Source organism: Elephas maximus, chromosome X (assembly GCF_024166365.1).
Source record: "Elephas maximus indicus isolate mEleMax1 chromosome X, mEleMax1 primary haplotype, whole genome shotgun sequence".
NCBI lineage: Eukaryota > Metazoa > Chordata > Mammalia > Proboscidea > Elephantidae > Elephas > Elephas maximus.
Window position 1 is genome coordinate 177090062 of NC_064846.1, and position 26755 is coordinate 177116816.

Sequence of the window (26755 nt, forward strand, 5' to 3'; positions counted from 1 at the left end):
GTGAAGTGAGACCTAAATCATAAGAATTATCGAATTCCTGCGGTTAAAAAGTCCTGAGGGACCTTGGGGAGGCTGTCCTGATGGGGCTGAGAGAAGCCTGTCCCGAGGGTGCCGAGGGGTGCCAGTACCGAGGGGGCTGAGGGGAGCCTGTCCTGAGGGGCTGAGAGGAGCCTGTCCTGAGGGGCTAAGGGGAACCTGTCCTGAGGGGGCTGAGAGGAAGTTATCCTCAGGGGGTTGAGAAAAGCCTGTCCTGAGGGGGCCTAGGGGAGTCTGTCCTGAGGGGGTTGAGAAAAGCCTGTTCTAGCAGCCAAGGGGAGCCTGTTCTGAGGGGGCCGAGCGAAACCTGTCCTGAGGGGCTGAGAGGAGCCTGTCCTGAGGGGGCCGAGGGTAGCCTCTCCTGACGGGCTGAGGGGAGCCTGTCCTGAGGGGCTGAGGGGAGCCTGTCCCGAAGGGGCTGAGTGGAGGCAGGGGTGCAGGGAGCCTGCCCTGAGGGGGCTAAGGGGAGCCTCTCCTGCGGGTTCCAGGGGGGCCTGTCCTCAGGGGGCAGAGGGGAGACTGTCCTCAGGGGCTGAGAGGTGCCTGTACTGAAGGCGTTGAGGGGAGCACTCCGAGCAGATCACGTGTGAAAAAAAAATTTTTTTTGAAGTGAGACCTAAATTATAACAACTACCGAATTCCCATGGTTAAAAAGTTTTCCTCTAACCACAAAAAATACCTGGTGCAAAGGCTGAAAGGCTGGGAAAATCTTGGATGTGCTGGCACATGCGCGTTAGGGGCGGTGCCCAAGGAGGCCGAAGTGTGTGGCCCAGTCTGGAATATAAAGAAAATGAAAAGAGAACAAAGGGGCACGGGGGTGGGGTGGGACAGCATACCGGAGACAGGGGTGTAAGGGTGACAAACAAGAAACTCTGCCACACTCTCTAAAGATCTCTTTGGGCTGTTTTTCAGCTTCTAACTTCCTGGAAAATCCCAGCCTGACTTCAGAGCCTGGTGGCTCCAACCAGTTAAGACCAGTTGAGGCCCACGAGGCATGACCTGGAGCAAAAGCACCATTAAAAGGCTGGAAAAGCGCCATTAAAAGGCTGCACAACAAAACTGAGGCCAAACACTGAGAAGCCCGAGGTCGGGTACCAGCATCCGGCTCAGACATCTGCCCCCGTCCCGCTGTTCGTGTGCATATGATTCCCCACAAACTGCATGAATACGTGTAACTTCCTTATTTCGTCACCCCATAAACGTGCAGCGCACCCCTCAAGCAGGGAGCCTGACCTGAGGAAATGTTTCCCGGGTCCCCGCCTGCCGACTCGCAATAAACATTGCGTTAGATTTCCCAAACGCCGGAGTCTTGCTCACCGGCTCTCCCTGCCCCCGTCACGGCCCCCATTCTGCCCACTCACAGGACGTCACATCTGGCCGCAGCTGGACCGTAAAGACACACAAAGGAGAACCGGGGGGCGGCGGTGGGGGTGAGGCCCGGGACCCTGCATGTCTCCCCGCTGCCTGAGCAGCACAGGTGTGCGCGGCTCCCACCACCTCACCTGTCCACGCACCGACACACACAGGTCCCACCTCCGCGGCCTCCAGGAAGCAGCTGCTGCCACACCAACCTCACACCATAGCGCAAGGGTCACAACCTTGGCCGCCCACTTCCGCTTCCGGTTTTCGGGACTGGAGGTGCGTACGTGAGTGCTTCCGTGCAGGAACCCAGAGCGCTCCAAATCGGGACCGTGGGGTTCAGTGGCTACCCCTGGTAACTGGAATCTGTCCACCGCTGTCCTTCCTCTACAGAGAAAACCTGGGTTTTCTTAACTGTGTATATGAGCTGAAACGGGGATTTCCGTAATCAAAGTTACCCTTTGGCTCCTCACCTGCCAACACTCCAACATCCTAGACCTCACTTGCCAGGAAAACCACACCTGCAGGAGACATCACCTACCTGCAACCTCACCTGCCAGGGACCTCACCTGCCAAAGACAGCACCCACCAAGGCACTCGCCCTCTGGGCTCCCTGGGGCTTCCGCCCCGGCGGATGGTGCAATTGGTTTTCCTGTGATTGTCCCTGCTGTATTCACTGCCTGTGAGGTTTGGAGGTTGGCAACAGTGACTGTCCAGGTGGAGATGAACTTTAGAAATGATATTAAGTTGTTGGGTGGAGTATTTAATAAATGTCAATGAGGTCAAGACGGTTGAAGGTGTTTGTCTTAATTATCTAGTGATGTTATTACAGAAATATCACTAGTAGGCCACTAACAAATTTACTTTCTCAGTTTAGGAGGCTGGATGTCCAAATTCAAGGTGCTGGCTCTAGGCGAAGGCTTTCTCTCAGTCAGCTCTGTTGAGCTTCTGTTCCTAGGCTATCTTCATGTGCCTTGGTATCTCTCCTCTATTCACTCATCTCTGCTTTTCTGGCTCACTTGTTTAATCTCTTTTATATCGCAGAAGAGGTAGACTCAAGACACACCGTACACTAATCCTGCCCCATTAACATAAACACAGCCCATTTCCAAATGGGATTATAACTACAGGTATAGAGGTTAGGATTTACAACACGTATTTATCGGGAACATAATTCAACCCACAACATTCCACCCTTTGGCCCCCAAAATCCATGTCTTTGCCACATGCGAAACACATTCACCCCATCACATCACCCCAAAAGTCTTACATCAACTCTGAGCCCAAAATCTCATCTTTCGAATCATCTAAATCAAATATGGGTGAAACTGTAGGTGTATTCCATCCTGAGGCAAAATTCCTCTTCATCTGTGAACCTATAAAATCTAGACTACACATTGTTTCCAAAGTACAATGGTAGAACAGGCACAGGATTGACATTTCCATTACAAGGAGGAGAAATTAGAGAGAAATAAGGGATAAGAGGCACCAAGGAAGTCCAAAACCCATCACAACAAACTACCCTCAAGGCTCAAGGGCTTGAAAATAATCCTCTATTCTCTGAGACTATCTATGCAATGGCCGTGCCCCCCAGATTCTGGTTATTGGCTGCACTTGCTGGATTCTGTATGGAGGCCCCTGAGCCCTGGGCTTCAGGTGGACATTCTGGGCACACTGGGAGGGCAACACTGCTCCCTTGCCTTGCCGGTCCAGTTCCTACTCCATCTCAGTGGTAAACTCATGCCTTCTGCCCCGTTCTTCTGCACCTTAGGCATGTCAGCCTCACTCTCTCAGGTAAGGGCAGTGAACCCACCCTCTTGGCCAAGCTGAATAGCAGTCCCACACTCCAGAACTGAGTAGGTGAAGATCTGACTCTTTGAAAGCTAGGAGGCCATGGCTCCACCCTCTGACACCCTAAAGGCTATAGACCCCCCCTTGAAATCCCAAAAGCCATTGCCCCATCCTTTGAGACCAAGGCAACTCTGCTTTCTGTGTTCCCCCCAACAGTTCTGCTGATCTCTGGCTGCTGTGGGGATGGTTCTTCTCAATTCTTGGAGGACAGCAAATGTCACTCCTGTGGCCTGTTTCTTGCCTATGGAATTTAAAGAGGGAGACGGCATTCTTTCATTTCGCTATTTCTCTGTCCATCAGTCTAAGCTGCTGGGTTTTCTCCTGCGGTAGTTGGTTAGACCCACCAGGCACAGGCTTAATCTCTTTAACAAAAGATTGTTTAGCTATGTGTTGATGAACATTCTAGGACATGTATCCTTAGTTTGTAAAACAGAATTTTCCAAATCTGTAAGTTCTGTTTTCATGTTGCACAGTTCATTTTTAAGTCCATTTTGCATTTTACTATAAACAGCAAGGAGAAACCATTTGGCCCCTTTAAGATCTTGCTTAAAAATCTCATGAGCCAGATATCCAAGTTTATCACTCACGAGTTCCACCTTGCACCAAACATTTGAACATAATTCAGACAAGCTCTATCGCTGTATAAATAGCCTCACCCTTCCTCCATTCTCCAATCCCATGTTCATCATTTTCTTTGAAAGCCTCACCAGAAGCACAATGAACGTCCAAATTTCTAGCAACATTCTGTTGCTGGCACTATATGTATTCTGTAAGAGAACAGAGACTTTCTCTGTAGCTCTCCTCACATCCTTCTAAGCCCTCACCAGAACTGCCTTTGATGTCCATAATTCTACTATCAGTCTCTTCAAGGCAGTCTAGGTTTTTACTACTGCTGCTGTTGTTAGGTGCCGTCGAGTCTGTTCTCACTCATAGTGAATCTATGTACAACAGAAGGAAACCCTGCCCTGTCCTGTACCATCCTCACAATCGTTGCTATGTTTGAGCCCCTTGCTGCAGCCACTGTGTCAATCCATCTTGTTGAGGGTCTTCCTCTTTTTCACTGAGCCTCTACTTTACCAAGCATGATGTACTTCTCCAGGGACTGGCCCCTCCTGATAACATGTCCAACGTATTTAAGATGCAGTCTTGCCATCCTTGCTTCTAAGAAGCATTCTGGGTATACGTCTTCCAAGATAGATTTGTTCGTGCTTCTGGCAGTCTATGGTATATTCAATATTCTTTGTCTTCTGTAGGATTTTCATAAGAATTCCTCAATCATTTTAATGTCGGGCCCGATACTGGCTGATGATGGAAGTTCTCTCTTTTATATATATATATATATATATATATATATATATATATATATATATATATAAAAATATAAAATTCACTTTGTTGTTGTGTTGAGAATATACACAGGAAAACATACAATTCAACAGTTTCTACAAGTACCATTTACTGACATTGATTACATTCTTCGAGTTGTGCAACCATTCTCATTCTCCTTTTCTGAACTGTTCCTTCCCCCATTAACATAAATTCACTGCCCCCAAAGGTTCCGATCAAATCTTTTGAGTTGCTGTTGTCAATTTGATCCCAGATAGATAATGCTTATAAGAGCATAATGCTCAAGGCAGACCTTTTTTCACTAGTTAAACTAAACTATTGTTTAGTTTCAAGAAGACTTCAGGAATATTTTTGATTTAAAGATTATCTCAGGTCAATGGTTTGAGGGCTCCAGGAAGTCTGGAGTCCAGGAGAATTTGACATGCTGTTCTAAATTTTCCCCCTTATCAAGATTCTTCTATGTAATCTTGGATCAAGGTGTTCAGTCATGGTAGCCGGGTATCATCTAGTTCTGGTCTTATGGCAAAGGAGGAAGTTGTTCATGGAGGCAATTACACACACATGTCCTCCTCCTATTTTTGACTCAACTTCTTCCCCTGCTACTCATGGCAAACAGAGACCATTAATGTGCCTTGGATGGTCGTTTGCAAGCTTTTAAGACCCCAGGAACTGTGCAACAAACTAGGAGTTAGAACACAAGAACTAAACATGTTATTAGATCAGTTAATGGGGATGTCCCATGAAACCATGATCCTAAACCTCCAAACCAAGAAACCAAATCCAATGAGTTTAAGCAGCTTCAGCTGCTATACTTTTTTCATTGTTGTAAATGTATCTATCACACAACTTTTGCTAATTCAACTTTTTAAAGGTGTACAACATATTGACAGTAATTGCAATAATCAGCTGTGCAACCATACCATTAATCAATGTGATATTTCCATCACTGTTAACCTCCCTTTACCCTTTTCTCCCTCCCTCCTGCATCTAGTAACCACTAATAAACTTTGTTCTCTATACATTTCCCTTTTCTTACCTTTTATATTAGGTCATATAATATTTGTCCTTTTCTGAATGACTTATTGCACTCAGCATAATGTCTTCCATCTTCTTCCATATTCCAGCATGTATCAAGACTTCATTTCTCATGGACCACATCTACCACGGCCTCCACCAGACTGAGTCCAGAAGGAGATGGTGCCCAGCTACCATCACCGACCACTCTGACAGGGATCACAATAGAGGGTCATGGACAGAGCTGGAGAAAAATGTAGAACAAAATTCTAACTCATAAAGAAAGACCAGACTTGCTGGCCTGACAGAGACTGGAGAAACCCTGAGAGTATGGCCCCCAACACCCTTTCAGCTCAGTAATGAGGTCACTCCTGAGGTTCACCCTTCAGCCAGAGATTGAACAGGGCCATGGAACAAAACAAGACTAAAGGGGTGCACCAGCCCTGGGGTGGGTACTGGAAGGCAGGAGAGAACAGAAAAGCTGGTAATAGGGAAGCCAAGGTTAAGAAGAGTGTTTACATCATGTGGGGTTGTTAACCAATGCCATAGAACAATGTGTGTACTGTTTGATGAGAAACTAGTTTATTCGTAAACCTTCATCTAAAGTACAATTAAAAAAAAAAAAGATTTCAATCTCCTACTGGCTGTGTAATATTCCATTTTATGTATGTACCACATTTTGTTTATCCAGTCTTCTATTGGAGCTTTTAGACTGTTTCCACCTTTTGGCTATTGTGAATAACGTTGCAATGAACAGTGGTATTTTTTTTTTTATACAAGATTGTGTTTGAGTCTGCTTTCAAGTCTTTTGGGTATATACCTAAGAGTAGAATAGCTGGATCATATGGTAGTTCTATTTTCAGTTTTTTGAGGAACCACCACACTGTTTTCCACAATGGCTCTACCATTTTTCATTCCCACCAGCAGGGGGTAAGTATTCCAATTTCCCCACATTCTTGCCAGCACTTTTTTTTTTTTTAAATCTCAGGCATCCTAAAACAAACAAACAAAAAAAATCCCTTACTGTTGAGTGGATTCCGACTCTTAGCGACCTACAGGACTGAGTAGAACTGCCCCATGGGGTTTCCAAGGAGTGGCTGGTGGATTTGAACTGCCAATCTTTTGGTTAGCAGTCAAACTCTTAACCACTACACCACCAGGGCTCCTCAGGCATCCAAGTGGGAATGGTTTCTCATTGTGGTTTCACTTACATATCTCTGATGGCCATGAGGGAGCTTTAACATATATAAGCATTTGCATATATGGTTTCATGAAACTTTTTTTTTTTTAACGAAATCTTTTGCATCTCTTAAGATGACTGGATTGTTTTGTATGCCTTTTGCTTTTTACTATTCATGTGCTCTACAAGACAAATTACAAACATGAAATTCTCAATGCTTCCTTGGGTTGAACACCACCCAGCCATGTTACCTGCTTTGCTTAATAAATTCCTGAATTCTTTTATTGTCATTTTCTTTTAGGTTTACGCATATACATACACACCTGATGAAGTTAATCAATGATTTTTGTCTTGCTCTTATATTTGTTAGTTTTCTTTTCAAAAATATTTTGTTTTAGGTGGAAGTTTACAGAGCAAGTTTCCCATTCAACAGTTTGTACACAAAGGGTTACATGACATTGGTTCCAATTCTCACACTGTGTCACTACTCTACCCATTTTTGCCTGGTTGCCTTGTTTCCCTTCATCTGATTTTTCTACCCATTCCTGCATTCTCATCTTCCCTTATGGGTCAGTGTTGCCCTTTTGGTAGCATATTACTGATTGTTCTACAGAGCACATTCCTCCTGGGTGTTACTGTTTATTTTATAGGTTTTCTAGTGTTTGGCTGAAAGGTGGTCTCCAGGAGAGACTTCTTCCATTCCATGTCAGAAGGGTGCTTAAGGCACACTCTTTGCTTTTATAGCCTTTAGATACCAGGATCAAAATGCTTTCAGAAAATCCACTGGAACACGTCTTTTTGTGTGCCTTCAAATCATCTTAAATAAAAGTAAGTCTCCTGACATCTCAAAATGACAATTTTGACAACACGTTCTCTGTGGGATGTAAGGCTGATGACTAATTTCTTCTCTTATACATTTTGTGTAGAAACTACTTTTGAAATCCTCACAGCTTACGTAAATTATACATAGTCCCACGCATTTTTTTATTAACCTTTATTAAGCTTCAAGTGAACGTTTACAAATCCAATCAGTCTCTCACATATAGGTTTACATACATCTTACTCCGTACTCCCACCTGCTCTTCCCCTATTGAGTCAGCCCTTTCAGTCTCTCCTTTCGTGACAATTTTGCCAGCTTCTCTCTCTCTCTATCCTCCCATCCCCGCTCCAGACAAGAGCTGCCAACACACTCTGAAGTGTCCCCCTGATATAATTAGCTCACTCTTCATCAGCATCTCTCTCCCACCCGCTGACCAGTCCCTTTCATGTCTGATGAGTTGTCTTCGGAGATGGTTCCTGTCCTGTGCCGACAGAAGGTCTGGGGAGCATGGCCGCCGGGATTCCTCTAGTCTCAGTCAGACCATTAAGTATGGTCTTTTTATGAGAATTTGGGGTCTGCATCCCACTAATCTCCTGTTCCCTCAGGCATTCTCTGTTGTGCTCCCTGTCAGGGCAGTCATCGATTGTGGCCGGGCACCAACTAGTTCTTCTGGTCTCAGGGTGATGTAGGTCTCTGGTTCATGTGGCCCTTTCTGTCTCTTGGGCTCCTAGTTGTCGTGTGACCTTGGTGTTCTTCATTTTCCTTTGCTCCAGGTGGGTTGAGACCAATTGATGCATCTTAGATGGCCACTTGTTAGCCTTTAAGACCCCAGACACCACATTTCAAAGTAGGATGCAGAATGTTTTCATAATAGAATTATTTTGCCAATTGACATAGAAGTCCCCTCAAACCATTCTCCCCAGACCCCCGCCCCTGCTCCGCTGACCTTTGAAGCATTCATTTTATTCCAGAAACTTCTTTGCTTTTGGTCCAGTCCAATTGAGCTGACCTTCCATGTATTGAGTGTTGTCCTTCCCTTCACCCAGAGCAGTTCTTAAAAAAAAAAAATTCTTATCTACTGATTAATCAATAAAAAACCCTCTCCCCTTTGTAACCACAAAAGTATGTGTTCTTCTCAGTTTTTACTATTTCTCCAGATCTTATAATAGTGGTCTTATACAATATTTGTCCTTTTGCCCCTGACTGATTTCGCTCAACATAATGCCTTCCAGGTTCCTCCATGTCATGAAATGTTTCACAGATTCGTCACTGTTCTTTATTGATGCGTAGTATTCCATTGTGTGAATATACCACAATGTATTTACCCATTCATCCATTGATGGACACCTTGGTTGCTTCCAGCTTTTTGCTACTGTAAACAGAGCTGCAATAAACATAGGTGTGCATATATCTGTTTGTGTGAAGGCTCTTGTATCTCTAGGGTATATTCCGAGGAGTGGGATTTCTGGGTTGTATGGTAGTTCTATTTCTAACTGTTTAAGATAACGCCAGATAGATTTCCAAAGTGGTTGTACCATATTACATTCCCACCAGCAGTGAATAAGAGTTCCAATCTCTCCGCAGCCTCTCCAATACTTATTATTTTGTGTTTTTTCGATTAATGCCAGCCTTGTTGGTGTGAGATGGAATCTCATCGTAGTTTTAATTTGCATTTCTCTAATGGCTAATGATAGAGAGCATTTTCTCATGTATCTGTTGGCTGCCTGAATATCTTCTTTAGTGAAATGTGTTCATATCCTTTGCCCACTTCTTGATTGGGTTCTATGTCTTTTTGTGGTTGAGTTTTGACAGAATCATGTAGATTTTAGAGATCAGGTGCTGGTCGGAGATGTCATAGCTGAAAATTCTTTCCCAGTCTGTAGGTGGTCTTTTTACTCTTTTGGTGAAGTCTTTAGATGACCATAGATGTTTGATTTTTAGGAGCTCCCAGTTATCGGGTTTCTCTTCATCATTTTTGGTAATGTTTTGTATTCTGTTCATGCCTTGTATTAGGGCTCCTAGGGTTGTCCCTATTTTTTCTTCCATGATCTTTATCGTTTTAGTCTTTATGTTTAGGTCTTTGATCCACTTGCAGTTAGTTTTTGTGCATGGTGTGAGGTACGGGTCCTGTTTCATTCTTTTGCAAATGGATATCCAGTTATGCCAGCACCATTTGTTAAAAAGGCTATCTTTTCCCCAATTTACTGACACTGGTCCTTTGTCAAATATCAGCTGCTCATACGTGGATGGATTTATATCTGGGTTCTCAATTCTGTTCCATTGGTCTATGTGCCTGTTGTTGTACCAGTACCAGTCTCTTTTGACTACTGTAGCTGTATAATAGCTTCTGAAATCAGGTAGAGTGAGGCCGCCCACTTTCTTCTTCTTTTTCAGTAATGCTTTGGTTATCCGGGGCTTCTTTCCCTTCCATATGAAATTGGTGATTTGTTTCTCTATCCCCTTAAAATATGACACTGGAATTTGGATTGGAAGTGCGTTATATGTATAGATGGCTTTTGGTAGAATAGACATTTTTACTATGTTAAGTCTTCCTATCCACGAGCAAGGTATGTTTTTCCACTTAAGTATGTCCTTTTGAATTTCTTGTAGTAGAGCTTTGTAGTTTTCTTTGTACAGGTCTTTTACATCCTTGGTAAGATTTATTCCTAAGTATTTTATCTTCTCGGGGGCTACTGTGAATGGTATTGATTTGGTTATTTCCTCTTCGGTGTTCTTTTTCTTGATGTAGAGGAATCCAGGTGATTTTTGTATGTTTATTTTACAATTTGAGACTCTGCCAAACTCCTCTATTAGTTTCAGTAGTTTTCTGGAGGATTCCTTAGGGTTTTCCGTGTATACGATCATGTCATCTGCAAATAGTGATAGCTTTACTTCCTCCCTGCCAATCCGGATACCCTTTATTTCTTTGTCTAGCCTAACTGCCCTGGCTAGGACTTCAAGTACGATGTTGAATAAGAGCGGTGATAAAGGGCATCCTTGTCTGGTTCCCATTCTCAAGGGAAATGCTTTCAGGTTCTCTCCATTTAGAGTGATACTGGCTGTTGGCTTTGCATAGATGCCCTTTATTATGTTGAGGAATTTTCCTTCAATTCCTATTTTGGTAAGAGTTTTTATCATAAATGGGTGTTGGACTTTGTCAAATGCCTTTTCTGCATCGATTGATAAGATCATGTGGTTTTTATCTTTTGTTTCATTTATGTGATGGATTACATTAATGGTTTTTCTGATACTAAACCAGCCTTGAATACCTGGTATAAATGCACTTGATCATGGTGAATTATTTTTTTGATGCGTTCTTGGATTCTATTGGCTAGAATTTTGTTGAGGATTTTTGCATCTATGTTCATGAGGGATATAGGTCTATAATTTTCTTTTTTTGTAATGTCTTTACCTGGTTTTGGTATCAAGGAGAAGGTGGCTTCATAGAATGAGTTGGGTAGTATTCCGTCCTTTTCTATTCTTTGAAATACCTTCAGTAGTAGTGGTGTTAACTCTTCTCTGAAAGTTTGGTAGAACTCTGCAGTGAAGCCGTCCGGGCCAGGGCTTTTTTTTTGTTGGAAGTTTTTTGATTACCGTTTCAATCTCTTTTTTTGTTATGGGTCTATTTAGTTGTTCTACTTCTGAATGTGTTAGTTTAGGTAGGTAGTGTTTTTCCAAGAATTCATCCATTTCTTCTAGGTTTGCAAATTTGTTAGAGTACAATTTTTCATAGTAATCTGAAATGATTCTTTTAATTTCAGTTGGATCTGTTGTGATGTGTCCCTTCTCGTTTCTTATTCGGGTTATTTGTTTCCTTTCCTGTATTTCTTCAGTCAGTCTAGCCAATGGTTTATCAATTTTGTTAATTTTTTCGAAGAACCAGCTTTTGGCTTTGTTAATTCTTTCAATTGTTTTTCTGATTCTTATTCGGGTTGTTTGTTTCCTTTCCTGTATTTCTTCAGTCAGTCTAGCCAATGGTTTATCAATTTTGTTAATTTTTTCGAAGAACCAGCTTTTGGCTTTGTTAATTCTTTCAATTGTTTTTCTGTTCTCTAATTCATTTAGTTCAGCTCTAATTTTTATTATTTGTTTTCTTCTGGTGCCTGATGGATTCTTTTGTTGCTCACTTTCTATTTGTTCAAGTTGTAGGGACAGTTCTCTGATTTTGGCTCTTTCTTCTTTTTGTATGTGTGCATTTATCGATATAAATTGGCCTCTGAGCACTGCTTTTGCTGTGTCCCAGAGGTTTTGATAGGTAGTATTTTCATCCTCGTTGCATTCTATGAATTTCCTTATTCCCTCCTTGATGTCTTTTATAACCCAGTCCTTTTTCAGGAGGGTATTGTTCATTTTCCAAGTATTTGATTTCTTTTCCCTAGTTTTTCTGTTAGTGATTTCTAGTTTTATTGCCTTGTGGTCTCAGAAGATGCTTTGTAATATTTCGATGTTTTGGATTCTGCAAAGGGTTGTTTTATGACCTAATATGTGGTCTATTCTAGAGAATGTTCCATGTGCGCTAGAAAAAAAAGTATACTTTGCAGCAGTTGGGTGGAGAGTTCTGTATAAGTCAATGAGGTCAAGTTGGTTGATTGTTGTAAGTGGTCTTCCGTGTCTCTATTGAGCTTCTTACTGGATGTCCTGTCCTTCTCCGGTAGTGGTGTGTTGAAGTCTCCTACTATAATTGTGGAGGTGTCTATCTCACTTTTCAATTCTGTTAAAATTTGATTTATGTACCTTGCAGCCCTGTCATTGGATGCATAAATATTTAATATGGTTATGTCTTCCTGATCAATTGTCCCTTTTATCATTATATAGTGTCCTTCTTTATCCTTTGTGGTGGATTTAAGTCTAAAGTCTATTTTGTCAGAAATTAATATTGCTACTCCTCTTTTTTTTTGCTTATTGTTTGCTTGATATATTTTTTTTCCATCCTTTGAGTTTTAGTTTGTTTGTGTCTCTAAGTCTAATGTGTGTCTCTTGCAGGCAGCATATAGATGGATCGTGTTTCTTTATCCAGTCTGTGACTCTTTGTCTCTTTATTGGTGCATTTAGTCCATTTACATTCAGTGTAATTATAGATAAATAAGTTTTTAGTGTTGTCATTTTGATGCCTTTTCATGTGTGTTGTTGGCAATTTCATTTTTCCACATACTTTTTTGTGCTGAGACGTTTTTCTTAGTAAATTGTGAGATCCTGATTTTCATAGTGTTTGACTTTATGTTAGTTGAGTCGTTACGTTTTTCTTGAGTTATGGAGTTGTTATATCTTTTTGTGGTTACCTTATTATTTACCCCTATTTTTCTAAGTAAAAACCTAACTTGTATCGTTCTATATCGCCTTGTATCACTCTCCATCTGGCAGTTCAATGCCTCCTGTATTTAGTCCCTCTTTTTGATTATTGTGATCTTTTACCTATTGACTTCCATGATTCCCTGTTATGTGTATTGTTATTTATTTTTTTTTAATTAATCTCAATTTGTTTGTTTTTGTGATTTCCCTATTTGAGTTGATATCAGGACATTCTGTTTTGTGACCTTGTATTGTGCTGGTATCTGATATTACTGGTTCTCTGACCAAACAATATCCTTTAGTATTTCTTGTAGCTTTGGTTTGGTTTTTGCAAATTCTCTAAGCTTGTGTTTATCTGTAAATATCTTAATTTCGCCTTCATATTTCAGAGTTTTGCTGGATATATGATCCTTGGCTGGTATTTTTTCTCCTTCAGTGCTCTGTATATGTCATCCCATTCCCTTCTTGCCTGCATGGTTTCTGCTGAGTAGTCTGAACTTACTCTTATTGAGTCTCCCTTGAAGGAGACCTTTCTTTTATCCCTGGCTGCTTTTAAAATTTTCTGTTTATCTTTGGTTTTGGCGAGTTTGATGATAATATGTCTTGGTGTTTTTCTTTTTGGATCAATCTTAAATGGGGTTCGATGAGCATCTTGGATAGATATCCTTTCGTCTTTCATGATGTCAGGGAAGTTTTGTGTCAGGAGTTCTTCAACTATTTTCTCTGTGTTTTCTGTCCCCTCTCCCTGTTCTGGGACTCGAATCACCCGCAAGTTATCCTTCTTGATAGAGTCCCACATGATTCTTAGGGTTTCTTCATTTTTTTTAATTCTTTTATCTGATTTTTTTTCAGCTATGTTGGTGTTGATTCCCTGGTCCTCCAGATGTCCCAGTCTGCATTCTAATTGCTCGAGTCTGCTCCTCTGACTTCCTATTGCGTTGTCTAATTCTGTAATTTTATTGTTAATCTTTTGGATTTCTACATGCTGTCTCTCTATGGATTCTTGCAACTTATTAATTTTTCCACTATGTTCTTGAATAATCTTTTTGAGTTCTTCAACAGTTTTATCAGTGTGTTCCTTGGCTTTTTCTGCAGTTTGCCTTATTTCGTTTGTGATGTCTTGAAGCATTCTGTAAATTAGTTTTTTATATTCCGTATCTGATAATTCCAGGATTGTATCTTCATTTGGGAAAGATTTTGATTCTTTTGTTTGGGGGGTTGGAGAAGCTGTCATGGTCTGCTTCTTTAAGTGGTTTGATATGGATTGTTTTCTCCGAGCCATCACTGGGAAACTAGTTTTTCCAGAAAATCCACTAAAAAAAAAATGCAGTCAGATCCCTATCAGAGTTCTCCCTCTGGCTCAGGCTATTCAGATGTTAATGAAGCCACCTGGGGAGGGTGGGGGAGGGATCAGAGAGATAGGAGAGTAGCACCGCAGAATATAGCCAGAGTTGCTTGTCTTGCTTGGAATGAGTATTATATCTGAGAGTTCCGCGGGGGCGTCGCCTATGTGTGCTGCCTGTGTGGAGATTGCCCCCAGGGGGTCTGGCCCACTGGAGTCACGGTCAGATCCTCAGGTGCCAGCCTGGGGCGGTGCACTCCCAACTCCAAAATCAGTCGCTGCCTCCCGGGGACTCCCCGTCCCACGTACCGCGTCGGTGCACCGCCTCCGCGAACCGGCTGGGCTCCCCCCCAGGGTCAGCTCAGGCGAGCGGAGCAGCTCCCCGCACCTACGCCGTGACTGTGTGTCCCAGCTGGGACGCAACTCTCCCCCCTCCAAGACCCGTCACTGTCTCCCAGGGCCTTCTCCCACCGGCTGCGTCTTCACGCCACACACGCGAACCAGCTGGGCCCCCCCAGGTCAGTTCAGGGGGCGGGGCTGCCCCCCGCGCTCGCGCCCCGCCAAAATCCCGGCGGAACAGCTCCCCGGCTGGGACGCCACTCTCCCCGCTCCAAGACCAGTCACTGCCTCCCGGGGACGTCTCCCACCGGCTGCGCTGCCACGCCGCCGGTGCGAACTGGCTGGGCCCCCTCCCGGAATGAGTTCGGGGGCTAGGGCTAGGCCCCTTGTTTGTGCCGTCTGCCCCCCTGGGCTTTGCCCCAAATCGGGCGCCGAAGGTCACCTGACTGGTACGCTTGCTCCAGGCTCTGAAAACAATCGCTGCCTCTCCGTATTTGTTCGTTCTCCATCTCTAAATCTGTGTTTGTTGTTCAGGGTTCGTAGATTGTTATGTATGTGATTGATTCCCTTGTTTTTCCGAGTCTTTGTTGCAAGAGGGATCCGCGGTAGCGTCCACCTAGTCCGCCATCTTGGCCCCACCCCTCTGCATTTTTATTAGTATATAAAACCCATTGCTGTTGAGTCGATTCCACCTCATAGTAACCCTATAGGACAGAGCAGAGCTGCCACATAGGGTTTCCAAGAAATGGCTGGTGAATTTGAACTGCCAACATTTGGGTTAGCAGCCAAGTTCTTAACTACAGTGTCACCAGGGCTCCTTATTACTATACAGGCATTTTAAAATAATGCAAATATACCTAAGATGGAGAATGCTTGCCCAAGGTCAACGGGTATCGTGGGGCCTGGCCAGAACGGAGGGGTGGCCAGGTGGCCAAGATCACCCTCCTGTTGTCTGGGCCCATGCCCAGAGCCTCCCAACTGTGACCTTCACAGAGCTGAGGGGACCACACACCGATGGGGACCTGGATGAGTGCTCTCCAGAGGCATCCACACTGGCAGCTCCCCAAGCAGCACATCGCATACCAGCCTCCAGGACCAGAGTTTCCAAGAAGCGCCTGGTGGATATGAACTGCTGACCTTTTGGTTAGCAGCTATATCACTTAATCAGAGTCTAGAAAAAAGGGCAGTTGGGGTGATAATAGAATGGTTCTTAAACGTGGTGGCCATACAGAAAGATATCTAATGATATCTTTCTCCTGCTTAGCATCTGTATTTCCATCTCACCCATCTAAAGTGCATTTCCCTCTCAGGGCATCAGCGACAGGGGAAAGCCTTCTCTGTCAGCTCTGGAGGATGGTCCTTGTCATCAGTTTTCCTCTGGTCTAGGAGATTCTCAGCACAGGATCCTTGGGTCCAAAGGACATGCTCTGTTCCTGGCACTGTTTTCTTGGTGGTATGACTTCCCTGTCTCTCTCTCACTTCTCTTTTTTACATCTCAAAAGAAATTGCCTCAAGACACAATATAGTCTTGTAGATCTCATCAATATAACTGCCCTAATCCATTTCATTAACATCATAGTGATAGTATTTACAACATAGAGGAAAATCACATCAGATGACAAAACGGTGGACAATCACACAATACTGGGAATCATGGCTGAGCCAAATTAATACACATATTTTTGGCGGACACAATTCAATCCATAACAATCAGGCCACCAGGCAGTCTGTCGGATCTTGCCTGTCCTCATTCATTAGCCTCAGCTTCAATCCAAGTCTAAGGAACCTTGTACGAAGGCTAAATTGCTTTCTGCATGGTGGTTCACCACCTCAGTTAGCAATTCTGAAACTACTTTATGTGTATTAAAAGATTCAGCAAATAACATATTGTGTATAATGACGGGCAACATTATTAACATTAGGGAAAGCAGTAACACATAAAGGAGGGGAAAAGGCTAAAATGAACCCTGTGGTGTTGGATGGGAATCAGAGATCTTGTGGTTTTTAAAATATACACGGATCCATATATAAATAGGTGTAAATACGTCTTTCTATATGCATACTCACACATATATTTTCCTAACTTTTTCCACATTCAGGGACCAGCAGCAACAAGCATGCCTCATGCTGATATTTCTAAATACAAGAATGTGTCGCTTAACATCCACGATTCGATTTGTGAAATAGGATGTTATGTGATTTGGACGTTGTGCAAACCCGTATTATATATGGGATATGTATTTATATATCTTTGCTACAAATATATCAATTTTTTTTTTTTTTTTTACCCGCGGAAGCTGCTCTACCTCTCCGGTAGCACCCAAAGCCTCAAGGTTTGCAAACTTGCAGCTTACATTGGCTGCCTCTGGATGTACTGTGCTCTCCAAGTAGCCCTGGTGAGCCTGGTTGGAATTGGAAGCCTCGAGGGATGAAGCAAAGCAGAGTGGCTGCAGACCAGTGCCTACCCACAGACTCCAAGCTGTGGGATGGCTGGGCTATGCATGCACCAGCGGCAGCTGCAGGAGTTGCAGCTCAGGGGCTGCAACCCGTAGTGGCGGTAGCTGCAACTTGGGGACCACAAACTGCACGCCAGGTTGGGGGTTGTAGCTGAGCTGTGGGAGCCAATCCGTGGTTGCCACAGCACTGCAACCTCAAGGCTGGCCTCATCTCTTGACACCCTGCCAATCAAGCCCCTCATCCCTACCGCACAGATACAGATGTGGCTGGACACTGCCTGAACAGACATCATGCGGTGTATTATCTGGGTTTCTTTGAGAAGTCTGATTTCAGGGCTTGGGCAGGAAAAGGACAAGATATGCTTTGAACACTGACAGAAAGTAATGTGCAAATTATGAAGATATGACTCAAAAGTCCAGAAACCTTCCTAGGGGACCTCCTAATAACCCAACCCAAAGCAAGAAAAGACAAAAAAGGTAATATGGATTAGTCTATACTGTGCACTTTAAAATGGTTACTTTCATTCTGCATCCCACTTTGGTGAGAGGCATCTGGGGTCTTAAATGCTAGCAAGCAGCCATCTAAGATGCATCAATTGGTCTCAGCAGGAGAGCAGTGGGATGCAGACCTCAATTCTCATAAAAAGACCAGAGTTAATGGTCTGATACTAGAACAAAATACTAGAGGGACCCCGGATATCATGGTTCCAGGACCCTTTGTTAGACCAAGACTGCAACCATTCCCAAAGCCAACACTTCAGACAGGAATTGCACTAGACTGTAAGACAGAAAATTATACTGGTGAGGAGTGGGCTTCTTGGACCAAGTAGACACATGCGACTATGTGGGCAACTCCTGACTGGAGGGGAGATGAGAAGGCAGAGGGGGTCAGAAGCTGGCTGAATGGACACGAAAACAGACAGCAGAGGAAAGGAGTGTGCTGTCTCATTAGGGAGAGAGCAACTGGGAGTATGTAGCCAGGTGTATACAAGTTTTTGTATGAGAGGCTGACTTGATTTGTAAACTTTCACTTAAAAGCACAATAAAAATTTTATAAAATAAAGAGCCTCTCCTACGGGAGCTGCAGCCCCAAATCCATTGCCTGTTGGTGGCACAGTGTCCACCCCCTATTTGCTGTCATGGTTGAGATCCCGGAGGAGGCCAATTGCCAGCTCCGCATCATTCCTAGGGCTATGCAGGGGCGTGATCCACGCTCCACGTTTCCCTCTCCCCCGACTCGTCACACCCCACAATGGGAGCTCACATGTGCAATGCCTATGCAGGCAGCCTCTTGCCTCTCCAAATCACGGGTGTGGGGGACATACAAAGAGGGAATCCAGTGAAGTAAAAAAGGTTTGTAGTAACAAATGGGTGCTACTTCATGATGTGCAACCAAACATCATTATTACCGCATGATTAGGTTAAAGATGTTTTAGTGTGTCTGGAAGAGCTTCTTTAAAGCTTTTTATGCACAGAAAGGTACAGTATATAGAATATAAATCAAACAGTGCTGCAACAATGAGCTCAAGCACAACAATGATTGTAAGGATGGCTCAGGACCGGGCAGTGTTTCATTCTGTTGTGCACAGGGTCATTATGAGTCAGAACCGACTCGATGGCACCTAACGACAACAAGTCAAACATTTGACTGACTAACGTTAGATGCGAACCATCCTAACTTTTCCAACTTACATACGAATTCTACTTAAAGACGGAATTAGGAAGAGAATTTCATAATCCAGTCACTGCTTTACTGCTATGAACAATTTAGTAAATAAATAAAGAGGGGGAGAAGAGAAGGGAAAGCCATTTCTTAAAGAATTTCAATTAATAAGCAGAAAAGAAATGATTGGAACAGAAACTAGCATTTGGTAAACACAACAGTATTACTCATAAGTAATACTTATCAACAGATACTGAAATTAGTATTCCAAAGTTCAATGAAAAACAGAATATTTGCACAATCTCAAAGTATCGCCCTATGAGAAACTTATTAATTATGCAGGGTAAGATATTAACTTTACGATAGGAAAGTATGGGAGGAAATGTGTTATATATAAAAACAAAACAAAACACTCTTAAGCCAAATACAAGATGAGTGTATTTAACTGTATGTAAAATAGCATTAATAAAAACATTAAAAAACATAAAACCACATTTGTTCAAGGCTCTTTCACGCACCCTTATTTATTTGCAATAGACAAAGACTTCAAGAAGAGTAAAATTTAGTTTGAAATGAGAAAGTAACAAACACTGTTGAGGACAGCCCCTTGTTAAAATGAAACTGTCATTTCTCCCAAAAACACAAAGTAGTTCTAATGACACCTTCTTTGAGGTGGTTTGCTTTCTTACTACTCACTGAGAAACTTTATTCTTTAATCACAGATGTTTGGAAGTTTGCTGTTTGAAATTATAGAACGATGAAACATGCAAATTTTGACAGAGTAGTCTCTCCACTGATTTCTTATTTAGAAGTATGAAAAAGAACTAAAGGCTTTCCCACATACCTTATATTCATAAGTTCTCTCCACTGTGAATTCTTACATGTGTAGTTAGGGCTGAAGCCTGACTAAAAGCTTTCTCACACTGCTTACATTCAAAAGGCCCCTCTCTGCTGTGAGTTCTTATATGTGCACTGAGGGCTGAGGCCTGACTAAAGGCTTTCCCACATTCCTTACATTCATAAGACTTCTCTCCACTGTGAGTTCTTTTATGTGCAGTGAGGGCTGAAGCCTGACTAAAGGCTTTCCCGCATTCCTTACACTCATAAGGCCTCTCTCCACTGTGAGTTCTTATATGTTGAGTGAGGTGTGAGAAAAACCTAAAGGCTTTTCCACATTCCTTACATTCATAAGGTCTCTCTCCACTGTGAATTTTTACATGTTGAGTGAGGTGTGAGGAACGAATAAAAGCCTTCTGACATTGCTTACATTCATAAGGCCTCTCTCCACTGTGAATTCTTACATGTGAAATGAGGTGTGAGAAACAACCAAAGGCCTTCCCACATTTCTTACATTCATAAGGCCTCTCTCCACTGTGAGTTCGCATATGGGTAGTGAGGGCAGAGGAATCAGTAAGGGCCGTCCCACATTGCTTACATTCATAAGGTCTCTCTCCACTGTGAATTCTTCTATGTTTAGTAAGGTGTGAACAATACCTAAAGGTCTTCCCACATTCCTTACATTCATAAGGCCTCTGCCCATTGTGAGTTTTTGTATGTGCACTGAGGTTTGAGGACTGACTAAAGGCTTTCCCACATTCCTTACAGTGATAAGGCTTCTCTCCACTGTGAGTTCTTAAGTGTATAGTGAGGGATAAGGGTTGAGTAAAGGCTTTCCCACATTCTTTACATTCATAAGGCATCTCTCCACTATGAGTTCTTATGTGATTAGTGAGGTGTGAGGAAAATTGAAAGGCTTTCCCACACTGCTTACATTCATAGGGCCTCTCTCCACTGAATTCTTAGATGTTGAGTGAGGTGTGAGGAACGACTAAAGGCTTTCCCACATTCCTTACATTCATACAGCTTATCTGTGTTATGAAATTTTTTTGTAAAATGAGGGATGAAGGATAACTATAGGTTTTACGACATTCTTTACATTCGTGCATATGACCTCTAAGGTGTGTCAAAAAGGATGAGAAACTACAGAAATCTTTCCTAGACTGGTTACATTCACAGCGTTTCTCATCAGTGAGTGCTGTCATGGGATTCTTAAGGGTTGAAATACAATTGAAATCCTTCTCATATACCTTACATATATGGGGTTTCTTTCCATTAAGAGCTCTCATAGGAGTGGATAGGTGAGAGGGACAACTGCAGGCTTCTCCACATTTCCTACAAAGACAGTTATTGCATCTAGCGTGAGATCTGGTATGATGCTTATGTCGTGGGTAATCCAGGAAGGTTTTCCCACACTTTATGCATTCAAAAGGATTTGCTTCTGAAGGGTTTCTATTCAGCACAGTAAGAGTTGGAATCCAGCAGAAGGTTTTCCCACAGTTTGCCTTCATTACTTTCACAGAGGCTCTCTACTGTATGACTTCTGTTAAAAAAAGGCAACATGCTGTTGAAAGTACATTTGTTCCCATTTCACCATTACAAAACACAGTGAACATGCATTGTATTTCCACAACTTGTCTCATGTTTCAGAGGTTAAATCATCTAGTAGAAATACTACCATGACTGTCGTTGTTTTGAAGAAAAATAAGGCTTTCTGAAAACTGTGTCCAAATCAAATATTTCTCAAATAATATCTGAGTTACATTTCTGAAAATGTGTTGTTGCAATTCTCTGAAGACACAATTTCACAATATATACGTGAACAAGTATGTGTCACTTAATGTCTACAATAACAAAAGACGTTATGTGATCTGAATGTTGTGTGAACACCATATATACAGTATATATGTTTATTTCTTTGATACACATTTATCAAAGTAACCTCCATGCAAGCTGCTCTGCTTCTTCATTAATAACCAGACACTCGGGGTTTGCAAACTTTCACCTGCAATTGGCTGCCTCTGGGTGTGTGGCACTGTGTAGAGGCCCCAGAGAGCCTGGTCGGAATCAGAAGCCATGAGGAATGGAGAGAAGTGGCTGCAGCCCGGTATCTTCCGACAGGCACAGATACACAGGGTGGCTGGTCAGAAACCTAATGCAGGAGATTAGATTATTGGTAGGACTATGAAAGGTGATACATGCTGAAAGTGCCATGGTCGACTGCCATCTTTGAGTGGGGCATTGCTGTTTCCTACTCAGGTTAAAATCCCACAGGCAATAGATTTGATCATTATGCAACGGGCGCTCTGCCCTCGTTCATGTCAGCAACTGCTGAACTGTTATGAACCACGTCAGTCCTGTTATATATACATAAATATATACGTGTGTATACACATACATGGAAACTCTGGTGGCGTAGTGGTTAAGAGCTACAGCTGCTAACAAAAAAGTCGGCTGTGCAAATCCACCAGGTGCTCCTTGGAAACCCTATGGAGCAGTTCTACTGTGTCCTATAGGGTCGTTAGGAATAGGAATTGACTCCATGGCTACGGATTTATACATATAAATATTCTCCTGAGGTACGGTTTTCTCTTGTTTGAATGACACTCAGCTCAAGTGTATCCCCTGATTTTCATGCTGATCCTTACTGCCATACGATTCGGAGGTTTCTCCTAACATGGAGGACCAGGTGTTATTCTTCATGAATTGCTCCATTATATGCTCACTGGATAAGTTTTCTCCATAGTTAAGGTTTTGAGAGACTGACCCAATAATTCACGTTGAGGTTTACAATATGAAACAAAGAGGAAAGGAATTATTAGGAGGAAAAAAAAGGCTGCTGTGAACAAAGAAAGACTTAGCCCCATTTTCCTGCTTCAGCATTTTGACAATAGTTACAAACACATTTACTAGGAAATACTTCCATGAGCACTGAGAGCGACAGTAACATGAATAGGCGTAATTAGGAGATCTAAGTAGAAAGATATTGGGCACGATACACATATATCATTAAGAGGAAACGGGTTTCCCTGAACACAAGTCTGAGAGGATTGCTACAGTCAGAAAAGTAAGCTCAGGTATCTGAGAAATTGTGTCTTCAATCCAAAAGAGACTTTTCTAGCTGACTGATCCCAATGTAATTCCCTCAGTGCAGGGATGGTCTTTCAAAAACATCTGGCTTTCCTGGTACTTCCCAACACAGTGGCCCTGGATGAGTCCTCTCTCCACTGTCCTCAGATCTTTCCCTTGCTTCTCTAGGAAAACAAATGTGTATACCAAACATTGTGCTCATGGAGAAACATATATCATGAGAGAAGACAGTGAAAAGCAATGAACATTTCCTTGATACTGGGCCAACATTTTGCTCTTCAGGGTCTCTGGAGATGGACAGGTGTTGAGTTTATGTGTATCAAAATAATCGTGTCCAACATGTAATCAACACAGTAAAACTCAGTGCAAGGTTCCAAACAACAAATCTCTCAGTGCCCCTAAGTGATCCCTGAAGCCAATGTTTACACAGTTCAAGAATCTCCGGGCTTTTAATCACAGGAGAACTGAAAGCTCACTTTAATACACAGAGCTTTTATCTTCCTGGGGGAAGCTAGGAAATGTGAGCTCAATGGACCAAGAAGCCACTGCCTGTTTATTTACCGATTTATTCACATTCCTCAGCCCAAATACTGAAACAAAATCTGTAAGTAAAATACTTTTGTTCACTAAATAAATAATGATGCCCTTCTTACCTACTGAGGCCAGGTTTCTGAAGGTTCCTATCATCACATCTCTGTAGAGTTTCTGCTGAGCAACACCCAGGAAAGCCCACTCTTCCTGGGTAAAGACCACAGCCACATCCTCAATGACCACTGAGTCCTAAAACATCCCACACATTCTGGGTCAGCCAGGTACCATGTACTCCAATGTTTTTAAAAATAAAGGGTGAGGCTGACAGTCCTGGAAAACTGAGAATTTGTAGGGAGTAGATAAGGTTCTGTGTTCCACCAAGGTCTATTTTACAGTATAGGTTATCAGCCTCATCCCTTCACTAACTACATTCACTTCCTCACTGATTGCATCCTGTTCCACAGACTTCCAATCACTGAAATAATTTCTCTACACGCTGACCGTGACCAATTGCGATCTTATTCTGCTCTCTTTATTGCCTAGAACAGTAAGAAAACATAGCAAAAATTAAAGAAATGCTCTTATTAAGATCATCACTTCCTTGTGAACAATTACAGTGCCTTTCCTAAGACCCACCAGAACACTAAACAAAACAAAGCATGGGGTGAAGGCAAGGTGAGCTATTAATAACTGGGAAGCACTGCAGAAGGACAGTTTTTCCTTTTGCCCCTCATAGCCACGGAAGGACCGAGGGCCCACACAAACAAGTGGCAAACTAAGGCCCTGAGCTAGTCATATTTTCTTGAACTCTTGGAGATCAGGAGGTGATAGGTCTAATTGCTGAAAAAAGAATACCCATTTGGAGAGTTTTTACTGTCATTCACCTATTTTCAAAAACTCAGGTGTGCTGTCATCTTATCTATCCCTTTCACAGAGACACAGGCAAAGGTAACTAAAAAGAGCTCAGGTGAGACAGGAAAAATGAGAATCCAGATCTCCCCACAATTCCCAAATTTTGAGACCTGATGCAACTGTTCACCAATTATTAGTGACTGCCTCCTCAACAAACAAACCCATACACCCTCACAAAAACACACTTTAATGTTATAAGGTGACAGAGAGCACTACCTGTGCAGAAACAAGAACAGGACACCCTTGTGTTTGCTGACTAAGAGGTTACGGTTTCCACTTTGTAGTGACTGTAAAATATGAGGAAACCCTGGTGGCGTACTGGTTAAGTGCTACGGCTGCCAACCAAAAGGTTGACAGTTCAAATCCACCAGGCACTCCTTGGAAACCCTGTGGGGCAGCTCCACTCTGACCTATAGGGTCGCTATGAATCGGAATCGACTCAATGGCAACAGGTTCGGTTTTTTCTTTTTTTGCACAACATGATAAACATAATCAATGTGACCAAGTTATACATGTAAATGCCATTGAACTGGCAAATGTTGTTACATATAAATTCTACCACAAAAATAAATAATTTTGTAAGTAAGTTGAAGTGTAGAAGGTTTACCTATTAAATTGCCTGTGAAGCCTAGGAAACAGAGGCTGATACACCAGCCCTCTAGAGGCTCCACTCCAAAATTCTCTCACTTTCGCAGCCCCTGGAAGGCACACAACCATGACTACCCGATCTGTGAACACTGGAATCCCCTGGTCTCTTTAAGTCTAACCTCTATGACATAGCACCAACCTAAAGACTTCCCCATAGAGTGAGGAGAGAAATAGCTGCTAATCTATGCCTTGGGTGCTAAAATAGAGCAGCTTTAGAGTAAGAAAGACTTGTCTTGGAGGGGAAGTGATATATCAGCTGTGTATTTCATCTCTAATCAAGTCTGATTAAGATGGGATCTTAACAAACTTTGAGCTACAGCCAAAATCCAAAAGCCTCTTCTACTGCAGTGGGCCAGATTATATATTTTAAAGTCAGCAAAAACCCTTAACATTCATTATACAATAGATTGAGCACCTATGATTTGTAAAAGGTTTTGGAAAAAGTTTTCAACACCCTGGCTCAATTTTTTCTCATGACTTTTCTAAGCAGATACTATTTCAAACATGTCATAGCTGAGAAAAGTTAGAAACATTCATTTAATCACATGTTTAACGTTACCCACATGGAATATTGCTGAGCTAGGGACAGAATGCAGGTCAATTTGTCTTTGCAGCCTAAATTCCTGACAACTCCATTTCTGTTCACATGCATACGGTTTTTTTGTTATTCTGGCTATTATTCTCCAACAACACCATGGACGACCTAAAGCCCTGACGGATACTAAGGAGAGGAGACAAATGAAGCAACCCATTCAATTCACAAGACCTGGAGCTACTTCTCCTGGAAAAGTCCTGTGTCTCAGACGAAACTTCTTCCCTTCAGGCTCTTAATTTTGGCTACGTTTACTTATTCAGTTAGATTTAGGTAATATTGACACAGAGCCTGCTTCATGTTGGCAAAGCAGATACAGCTGTGAATAAAACAGAAATTTCCAGATGAACATGGATCATAAGTTCTTTGAGCATGGACAATACTTACATATACATGTATTTGTACTATATATATATATACATATATATATATATATCAGGTAGCGGTAATATTGAACAGAAGATTAGCACAGTAAGGTGACAAGTGACAAGTAACGCAAGCATATTTATCTTTAGTAAGTTAGCACAGGTAGAAAATAATCATTTTAGAAAACATAAGCTAGTGAAACCTGGCTTGATAAGGGAAAAAAAAGACTGTACTTTCAATTCTAGAAACTCGGAAGCAGCCTAGGATGATTTTGCAAGCACTCATATATATTTCACACGCACATCAATTTCAACAAGTCCCAACTTAGAGAGAGAGGAGTCAAAGGGCTCCTTCACACCTATGAAAGGTAAGATACGTTGCTTATACCCAGAAAAGAAAAGATCACTAGCAATAGGCTAAGCATGTAAATTTGAGAAACTGGAAAAACAAAAGCAGCGCAAATTAATAGTATAAAGAAGCTAACATGAAAATAAAGACCATAGTAACGACATGAGACACAAATGAAGACCTCTGGTTTCTGGTTCAATATATAAGGAGCTTGGTAATCATCAGGAAACCCTGGTGGCATAGCGGTTAAGTGCTACGGCTGCTAACCAAAAGGTCGACAGTCGAATCCGCCAAGTGGTCCTTGGAAACTCTATAGGGCAGTTCTACTCTGTCCTATAGGGTCGCTATGAGACGGAATCGACTCAATGGCACTGGGTTTTTGCTTTTGGTGGTCGTCATCGTTCCCATCCTCAGAAGAAAAAGCCTGAACACACTGAACTCAGAATATTGAGATCTCAGGGCAAACTGCTGCCCCAAAACTGGAGGGACACAAAGCAGATGCAGAGTATCATACCAGGGCAAACACCTAGGAGCAGAAGCTACCTCTAGGATCAGTATCAGCGTAAGAGAACTTAAAATGCAATTGATGAATTGCTGGAAGCTCGATGTGGACAACTTCAGGGTTACAAATGCCAGGGAGGCCGAGTCTCAGGGGGACCCACAGAGTTTTTGTTTTACCTGCAGGTACCCTATCAGGTTCTTGGTGTGCCCGTCAGAGGAAAATCTCCTTGTGTT

At 42.5% G+C, this 26755-nt stretch overlaps 2 protein-coding genes across 19 annotated transcripts in view; both read right to left on the minus strand.

The window, feature by feature from the left end:
* LOC126069416 (zinc finger protein 345-like) overlaps positions 1–1515 on the minus strand; it is a 73416-nt gene extending 71901 nt beyond the window's left edge. For 6 of the 9 annotated variants that reach the window (XM_049872821.1, XM_049872823.1, XM_049872817.1 and 3 more), the window contains exon 1: positions 1270–1515. The gene's annotated coding sequence lies outside the window, so the exon portion shown is untranslated. The remainder of the gene's footprint in view (positions 1–1269) is intronic. The other 3 variants (XM_049872826.1, XM_049872819.1, XM_049872820.1) reach the window with 1 other exon arrangement.
* Positions 1–26755, minus strand: part of LOC126069415 (zinc finger protein 345-like) — a 208786-nt gene that overhangs the window by 46146 nt on the left and 135885 nt on the right. Inside the window, exons 1-2 of one of the 10 annotated variants that reach the window (XM_049872795.1) lie at positions 5630–5840; positions 1539–1782 (exon numbers count right to left, since the gene is read on the minus strand). The exons of 3 other annotated variants lie outside the window; for them this stretch is intronic. Coding sequence is in view for 5 of the 7 variants with exons in the window: in XM_049872801.1 (XP_049728758.1) it covers positions 21503–21685 (183 nt within the window). In the remaining 2 variants the exon portion in view is untranslated. Of the gene's footprint in view, positions 1–1538; positions 3903–5572; positions 5852–20397; positions 21077–21370; positions 21686–23409; positions 25626–26755 lie in introns of those variants that run through there. 6 more of the 10 variants (XM_049872802.1, XM_049872796.1, XM_049872805.1 and 3 more) reach the window with 6 other exon arrangements.